Raw genomic sequence first — 9,062 nt, 5'->3', positions numbered from 1 at the left:
TACAGACAAATATTTCCCTGAGCAGTAATCACAGCAGCTAACACCCTGCCCAAAGAATTCAGCTTCATTATTTTGCTTTTGTTTCGAAAGAGGGAAATTCCAGTTTCAATTCATCTAAATTGTGAAATGGGCCTCGTTCCAACTCTTCTTATAATTGGTTTAAAATGTAGGTGGATAATAACTTCATCCAACAATATTATGGTTTGAATATCAGGACATTTCTACCTCCTCTAAATGAAACCCTCTCAATTTAGTGCCAAACTCGCAGCCTAACCAGTTTACCTAACCAATTTGAGCTAAGTTTTATCCCTCAGACCACTGAAGCCATGTAAAACAAAGAGAGGCATCCAAAAAAATAATTATAAAGCACACACAGCCTACTTTGATCTTAAGGGGGGCTGGACCAGTGAAACTCTCCTTTCTGTAAGTATAAAGAAGTTTAACTATGCATTTAGTCCCTGAGATATCTTACAGTACGGTACACCTCAGTGTTTCTGCATGATAAATGTGTAAATTCAATTTAAAAGTTCTGTTTCTCATTGCCCAGTTGTTTATCTGTTACTTAATTACGTTGGTGGGATATGCATGGCCATGAGGGAGGTCTTTTTCGGTAGGAAACGTTATAAATCATATGCAAATACAGTTAAAATTCCAAGATTTATACCTTTACATTTTCCAAAGCTGGAAATGTGAGTGGGCCAGATTGGAGTCTTTGCCAGGTCAATTTTGGTCCCGGGGTCTATTTGATGGCCGTGGTCTGAACCCAACTGGTTCTCACAAAGATAACTGCAACATTATTACTGTGGTGTGATTAGGCAACATCTGTAAACAGTCGCTACAAATAAGAAAATGATTCACACTCTCCCCAAACATGTAGATTGCATCCTTTTTATAAGCAGGGCATGTGAGAGATGTAACTGCATTACATTCATGCAAGGGCCTACTTTACATGTACTTTACATTACAGAGTACACCTTTATTTACAACATTTTCCTGCAGTGAATAACTTGAAAATATTGTAATTATTGTGGGAACATCTAAATGTTTCTGAGCTGAGATAAGCGAGCAGCATTCTAATATCCTAACAACATCAGTGGCATTCAGGATGTTGTAAATGGTAATGGTCAGGTGTAATTTGAGTTGGTAAGTGGTTTCTAAAGGTTTTGTTCTTCTTTTTCATGGCAGTTAAAAGGTATCCGTTCATATTTGTTCCAAAACCACAACCTGTAATTTGAAGGCTAATAATAATAATCGCAGCACCAAGTGGAATTTATCAGTGAGCACACTGGGTTTCAATTGAACAGCCTGTCCGTATTTGACTTTATGGTGTTATGACAACTGATGAATGCTCCACCACCGCATCACCTGCCACTCTTTAAATTTGCAAACATCCACCACAATCCTCTAGAACAATTCCTAAAGGTTTTTTAGTTTAAAGTAATTTAATAAAATTCTACTTTAGAGAGTTAGATAACCCATGGCCTCATGCTTTAGAGCAGTGTGATTGGATTTACTGACTAAGTAAACTTAAAACGTAAATGAGCCATGTTGTGTTATGTTTGATGGCGCTGACTTTCCATCTGTCGCCAGGTAAAACTGCATTACTACAGCAAGCAAATGAGCCAGTCTCATGCGCTTCATGTCTTTAAATCTCTTTGTGACATTGTCAGCCAGTCAACACAAAATATGTGAGACTAACTGGAGGAGGAGCAGAAGCTGATTGCTGTGTTCAGCAACACTCGGTGTGCTCTTAGGTTTAATTACCGGCTGCCATGACAACTGGGAAACAAACAGGTAGCATATTCAGACACAGATTGGTAAAAACATTGTTTAAGCAGCTATTTCGATGTGTGCCTCTCCCGTGCTCTGCAGCCCAGGGCCTGCAGCAGATCACGTTCTCGTCTCTCATTCTTTTTATCTGTTGTTGCTGCAACTAGGACACAAACTCCAGCTAATGTTAATAGGACAGGGTTAAGGTTTAGGTGCTCTTACTGTGGCAAAGTTCAGGAGTAGTCAAGAATTAAAATATTGGTAATCAAAAGGACAAGGGGAGAGGTATAAAGCTGGCTGTTGTAGCCAAAGATGGTTTGGGACCAGCAAATACCAGAAAACAAAAAATCTTTGCATAAACGTGGAGACATAACTGTCACTGCAGACAGTCCTGGCTAAAGGTTTTAATATTGTGAGATATGACAAGGCATTACATGCAAGGATAATGAAGGTTTTTGTATGTTTTCTGTACGTGTGTGTGTTTGCTCGACTCACATTAAGTTTAATATGCAAATAATCAGTGATTATTTGCCAAGCAAAAGCTTTTTGCATCTTGCTGGAATAATTGACAACTTATAATTCTTTGTTAAAAAAGAATGAACCTTTTCTGAGAGTTTGATTTGTCTAAAGTTTCTATGAAATATCTTAGCGCTAAAGTTGGAGTTTTTCACAAAAGGAAAAGATATTTTTAGAAAATGAACTCACGACTCGTGTCGTGAGAGCTGAATGTCTTAACCTCCACACCCTCACTTTCCACCACAAGCTGTTTTGTCTCTCTGCTCATGTCTTCCACCATCTAATCCTTTCCCAGTGAGGAAACATATCCGTCTCACTTTTCGTGCAAAGAGCACATTATTTTATTTTGAGGGCATCGTCCTCCCAGGGGCCGATGCAACAGAGAAAAACAGACAATAACACAGAGACAGCTGAGTTACAGTATGCCGGCCTCGGGCTGAATATCTGTGGGTGGTGGAGGTAGCGTGCAGGACACTTCACAGGTTATGACAATGTGCATAGGAGAAACCTCAGCAATGAAAATGATTGACTGTACCTGAAGGTATGCAAACACAGGTGTATGCTGGGTTTGAACTCCTGTTCGAGTCACACGCAGCTAACCAAACATTTTACTTTTATAAGGTCTGACTGAATATTGGAATTGGTATTTTTACTTTGTGCCAAAAGAAAGATTGTGCTCAATCTTCAGAAACTGAAAACACATAATTAGTTCTAAATAATATAATTAGATATAATTAGTTTGCCCAGCTGTGGTTGTCATATTGTAACGTAGCTACTGAGGTCTGTTATTTAATTAAACTTTAAGTAGTAGTCTTCATATTATTATATTCACGCTTCGTTACATAGAAATTTGTAAACATCACATTCACTTTTTTAAATGTACGCCTACTGCTTCCAGCAAAAGACCTTTGTAGATCAAGGTTATTATAGTTTACCAACTGAAATAATTTTGTAAAACTAACTAAAACAAAATCATATCACCCAAAAAATCAAATACCCTAAGTTTTAGTATTTGTTAATTTTGACTTCGGATGTCTATAAGCTTGTGAGTCAACTGCCAAAAACTAAATGAAGACTAAATATTTTCAAACAATAAAAACTACACTGGAAACATAACCTGAAACCAAGAAATAAAATAAATTAAACTGAATCAAAATCACAAATTCAAACAAGTGATATAAAAAAAGAATAAAGTAAATGAGTCATTGAGATCAACTTGATTTTGTGAACTTTGTGTGTCTGTTTGAGACCAAACAGAGTAATTAGAGAAACATTTTGGTTTGGCAGCCACATGTTCAGGGAGCACCTCTATTTGCAGGTATTAATAGATCCGTGGGTTGGACGACTCTCATGGTGCGTCTTTTGTGTTGAGGGAAAGTTGATTTTGTCAGAACTGAAGAAGAGGAAAGAAAAAAAAATCTACTGACTGAAAAAAACTTCTGAAGTCTTCATGTAACCTTTCATCAACCTCTGCTCTCTGTACAAAAGGTGAACAATGCAGTAAAACTGTCAAGGCTAAATTATATACACACATATTCAGTGGCAGTGAAGTGTTCATAACTCCTTCCTCTGTTGCGATGCATCTGCTGTGACTGCATAATTTGAAGGTGTAGTTACGCTTTAAAAGCCCACAAATGTAAGCCTCTTGATAGTCAGAGACCATGCATTTGTGTTCTTTATCTCACAGAGCAGCACTGAGCTTTTGTCATGGGGAGTAATGCGATCAAACCCAGAGCAGACTGACTGTCAGCCAACAGACAAGTATGTACAGCTCTGCAGCTTGAGAGGTGCTGTGTTTCCTCTACATATGCAAGGTGGCTCTGTAGACAGATAAGAAGCTCAGGAGCATGAAAACTAAGGGCAGTAAACAGTTAACAGTTACAGTGATTATAAGTGTCTATAAAACCATGCAATTAGTAATTAGGTGCTTCAGGATAATCCCAATACATATAAACAATGATATAAATGACTAAACTAAACTAAAAAAATCCTAAAATCCTAAAATATAATATATAAAATAAAGCAGTTATTGTTATCACAATAACTGTATAACTGGGCATTGTTGCTCTAATTGCTAGATTTCCTTTCAGATAATTCATTAATCTCATTAATGTGACTACTAAATTTGTAAACTGAAAATCAACTTTGCAAATAAACAAACGAAAAACAAACTGAAGTCTTAAATGAACCATAACAACCAGCAGACTATATATACATTTGCATTTAGAGCAAATACATCAAGCGCTGAATATTACAAGCGGTCCCTGAATGCAGCGTGTCCTGGCAACAACTAACATCGTTTCTCTGTGCTATTTGAAAATGTGCTGTTAAAGCAGTGGAGATAAAACACAACACCAACAAGTTTATCGTAAAAAAGGCGGAAAAATCAGCAACTATGGCAGAGGAGACAGTTCCTGCTGACAGAGACAGGGCTTTATATTTGACACAAATTCAGTTCTTAGATAAGGAGCTGGAAAGGTAAGAAACTGTTGCACTATGTAGCTGCTCCTCTGTTGGGTAAACGACTTTTAATATAACACAAAAATGTCCCAAAACTTTTAAACACGTGATTACAGAACAGCTTCATAGGTTACATGTATCTGTGTGTGCTTCATCAGCTTTTGGATCAAATGGCAGCTATGTTGTGACTGACTGCTTTTATCTTGAAGGTTTCTACAGTACCAGCTACTAATAACATGGTGCCTAACTGCTATGCAATTCTTCTTAAATGTGATTTTAAAAAAATCTGAAAAACATTAAATTAAATGAAATAGTGACAACAAACAGCCTCAAATCCATAATTTAATTATGAAAGCTAAAAATTCTATTTACTGTAAAATATAGAAGAATAACTTTAGCTGACCTGGGTTTGAATCCTCCGTCTGAATCTGAGCCCGTACTTTCCTTACGATCTTTACCTCAGGTGTAAATTAGCAAAGGAAGCAACATTACAATCCTTTTTCAGAAACAGAGTCAAGAACTTGAAACTTTCTTCAGTGTGGCAATGACATAGCATTTATGCATAAAATAACAAGCAAATTTTCTGTATCACCATCTGAATATGATTAGACCTACATGCAAATTCCAATGACAATACAACACATATTTCACAACAACAAAACTTAACGGCTACATTTGCTATAAATGCAGTCCATCAGCAGAGGCTCTATATCTCTTACCGGATACTGTAAATAAAAGAATTAGTGAAAACGTGGCGCTTCCAGATGATTTTAAAGCAAAACTCTGAACATGACATGATCCGGACCAGGTTATCTGTTCAGCAGAAGTTACAATGGCAAAAAGATAACCATCTTTCAGACTCTAGGCTCAACTCACCTCCTTAACCTGTTAACCTCACCTCACCGATCTGTAAGGACCAAGTAAATGTATTATTTCTTCCTCAATTATAAAATCTTAAAACTTCCTTTTTCACTATTCTGATGTACCAGCTACAGCAGTTTCAGCTCAGGATTTCATATTAGATTCATAAATTCTAAACCCATATGTCCTTTTTTTGCAGGTGTCAGCTCAGATGTGACGAGCTGAAGAAACTGATAGATGACCTCAAATTTTGGTATGGAGCAATGGGGAGGGACAGGGACGATATATGCAATTACCTGACAGACTCCTCAAATGCAGTAGAGAAAAAGGTTGCGGAGCTGAGTAAGGTGTTGGAGCATCAGCAGCAAGCTGACAAAAAGAAAACCGATGAGCTCAAGCTGCATCTCAACCAGCAGAAGGAGGAGCTACAGAAGGAAATGGACAGACTCAAGTCAAAGAACACGTTGCAAAGTGAGATAGACGCTGAGTCAGATCATTTATTATTTTTCATCATCTTGTGTTTGTTAGTTTCGGTTAAGTCAGCTGGTCTAAACATGGGGCAGAAGTTGGCCAGTCCATCACAGAGAGACACACCACCACATGCCCAATTTAGAATCAGCAGTTAACCTAAGATGTGTATCTTTGGACTGTGGGGTGAAGGTGGATTAGCTGGAGGAAACCCACACAGGTACAAGAAGAGCACACAAGGCCCAGCCAATCGGGAGTTTGAAACCAGGAACCTTCTCACTAAGAGGCAACAGTGCTAATGAGCTAGCTGCTGCACCACTGTGCACATTTATAGCCAGACCAGGAGAAAAATATATTAATTTGATTGTGGGTTGAACCTTAAAATTGCTGTTTTAAATTTTGTGTCTGCCTTTTTGAGAGATTTGCAAAAACATCATAACCACAGTGTCCAAACCATGATTTTTGCAAAACCGTTGTTGAGACCGTGTGAAGCTTACACTGGGATGTTTCTTGCTTCCTGTTTTCATTTGCACCTCCTTTCCACCACTCAGAGGAGAAGCTGGACCAGCAGCGGAAGGAGAGGGAGAGGATGACACAGCAACTGGCCTACGTGGAGTTTATTGAGAAGCAGCTATACACTACGAGGGAAGAATATGAAGCTGCCATCGCCAGACTGCAGAAACAATTGGATTTACAGGGGGCAAAGTAAGGTCTAGTGCAGAGTTCAATTCAAGCTACAGTTATAACTGCAGGAGGAGTTGTTCCCTCTGGATGCTGGGTCGACTTACTGACCCCTGTTCTCCAACAACAGAGTGTTTCAAGACTGTGAGAAACAAGTGTGGAGCTCCATCAAAAATAAAGTTTCAGCAAATGTTGAGGAGGAGAAGATTCAGCACGCAGAGGTGCTTAAAAAAGTCAAGGAGCTTACAGAAGAGAGCTTTAAAGTCTTGAAAGAGAAATCCAACCTGCAATGCCAAGAGAGTGAACTCTGTCTTGAAGTACAAAACATGAAGAGGGACAGCCACACAGCTAGCCAGGACATCATCCAACTCAAGGAGGTACGATGTCTGCATAGAAGGGACATAAATGTGCCTGCGTAATTCCTAGAGGTAGTGGTAGCTTGTATTGGTACATCTGCCTTCTGTTTAAAAAGTTGATGTTACATTGCTACATGCAACATACAAGTCTTATTACTTTTTATTATTATGTAGAATGAGTCATGTGGGAAGATATGTATTGCCTTAAAATATTGTAACACTATTTTAACTGATAACTCATTTTCATTTTTCATGTCTCCACATTTATCACCCGATTTACAGAAAGGAGATCACCTGTCGAAGAAGTGCCAGCAGCTCAAGGTTCAGCTGAATAACTACAGCCTCTTGCTGGCCAAGAAACAGGACCTCAGGTCTTTACTTCTTTACTTTTTGTTTATTTCTGTTTCTCCAAGATTATTTTTTTTAACTTCCTGATAGTAGCAACATACAAAAGCTTTAATAGAGACTTTAACAGAGACAGCTTCTCTACAGTCAGATGCTCTACCACTGAGCCACACCCACATTGGGTCAACTTTTATTCTGTGTTATAATTTCAGACAGCAGCTGACCTTGGATTCTGAAGTGTGCAGTCAAAAGAAAGCTGAGGCAGCTCAGCTGGAGGCCGAGCTCCAGGAGGAGATGAGTAGGAGGAGGCAACTCAAGGCAGACATGGAGAAAGCAGCAAACATTCTGAGACGTGCTGTGATGGTAAGAACACAGCCTGACAATAACTATGGCCTTTAGCCATTTGATTGCAGCCACAGCATATCATAATGTTTGTATGGGAGATAGTTCTGTGCTTGGTGGTCCAGTTTCCAGATGTGAGTAAAATTCAGTAATTTGTTGCAAGTTTGTTTACTTCTATTCACATTAACCTCATTCATTTTAGGTGAAATTTTGAGCCACTGTATTGATTATTGTTTTGCAAGAGGCAAAATTTCATATAAATCTTTCACCTAACTACGATGTAATTTGCCAACTACTGGTGAGTGCTTTGATTTTTTCTGAACACAAAAAGAAACTCAAAATTCTAACACTTTCACATTAGGTGGCCTAGGATGAAGTGAACACTATTAACTGATTAGCCTTATTGTCTTTTAACGCTATAGTATTATGAAAACAAAATATTATTTTGTGGCTTACCCGCTAATGTGTACACTGTCTCATCCACCGAGATAATGGTTTTGTTCTCTGTCCTCTGAAGGGCTTAGAGAAATTCTCTGAGGCTCAGGGGAAGATCCAAAAGCTGCGTGAGATCCTGGAAATCAATACATCCCATGGAACAGAGTCCGCTCTTTATAATTCCCCAGAGAAGAGCAGTCGGGGGCAGAAACCGCAGACATCTGGCCCCAGAACAGTCAGGTGCTTGGAAACACTTTGCCCGGTTTGTGTATGTTAGTGTAATGAGTCGTGAAAATGGTGGTCTGATATCTGCTGAAAGCTGCCAGGTTCTTCACAGCAGCAAACTGGATCTTTGCCCGACTGAGGCCCATGAGAGCCAGATTATCTCCCAGTTGGCCTCAAAATAGTCAAAAAACAATGGTACGCCTCTATAAATAAGCCTTTGCTTAGTTGCTGTGACTTTTGTTTTGGTTTCAAAAACACCATGATATGTTTTTTTCTCAAAAAGAAAAGAAAAAGTGCTAAGGTAAAGTAGAAAATGATAACAGGCAAAAAAAATGTTAATTAATAACAACAGTCCTGTCATTCCGTTTGTCCTCAGCCCAGAGACTTTGAACCTTGGCACAGATCCACTGTTTTTGTTGAGCCGCTACAGGCCGGGCGATCTTGGCTTCTTACCTCGACCCAGATGGAGGTACGTCTCTGGTGCAGGACATCAGTCCACCAGCAGCCAGCTGCCACTGGCTTACAGTGTATTAGGTGGAGGAGTTGTACAGGGAGATGGCCACAGGTCGTTCAGTGGTGCTTTTAGGTAATCTCAGTCTCTCA

The 9,062-nt window shown here is 39.0% G+C and overlaps 1 protein-coding gene across 1 annotated transcript in view; it reads left to right on the top strand.

Annotated features, from left to right (window-relative positions):
• The first annotated feature begins 4,346 nt into the window (after positions 1–4,346).
• LOC146376645 (uncharacterized) overlaps positions 4,347–9,062 on the top strand; it is a 5,643-nt gene continuing 927 nt past the window's right edge. Inside the window, exons 1-8 of the mRNA XM_084947493.1 lie at positions 4,347–4,764; positions 5,807–6,078; positions 6,627–6,780; positions 6,887–7,133; positions 7,395–7,483; positions 7,670–7,820; positions 8,317–8,474; positions 8,836–8,928. Of these exons, the coding sequence (XP_084803619.1) occupies positions 4,682–4,764; positions 5,807–6,078; positions 6,627–6,780; positions 6,887–7,133; positions 7,395–7,483; positions 7,670–7,820; positions 8,317–8,474; positions 8,836–8,928 (1,247 nt within the window). The 5' untranslated portion in view covers positions 4,347–4,681. The remainder of the gene's footprint in view (positions 4,765–5,806; positions 6,079–6,626; positions 6,781–6,886; positions 7,134–7,394; positions 7,484–7,669; positions 7,821–8,316; positions 8,475–8,835; positions 8,929–9,062) is intronic.

Source organism: Perissodus microlepis, chromosome 12 (genome assembly GCF_051167445.1).
Source record: "Perissodus microlepis isolate ML-2025 ecotype Zambia chromosome 12, ASM5116744v1, whole genome shotgun sequence".
NCBI lineage: Eukaryota > Metazoa > Chordata > Actinopteri > Cichliformes > Cichlidae > Perissodus > Perissodus microlepis.
The sequence above is the reverse complement of the archived record's forward strand: the minus strand, read 5'-3'. Positions and strand labels throughout refer to the sequence as shown.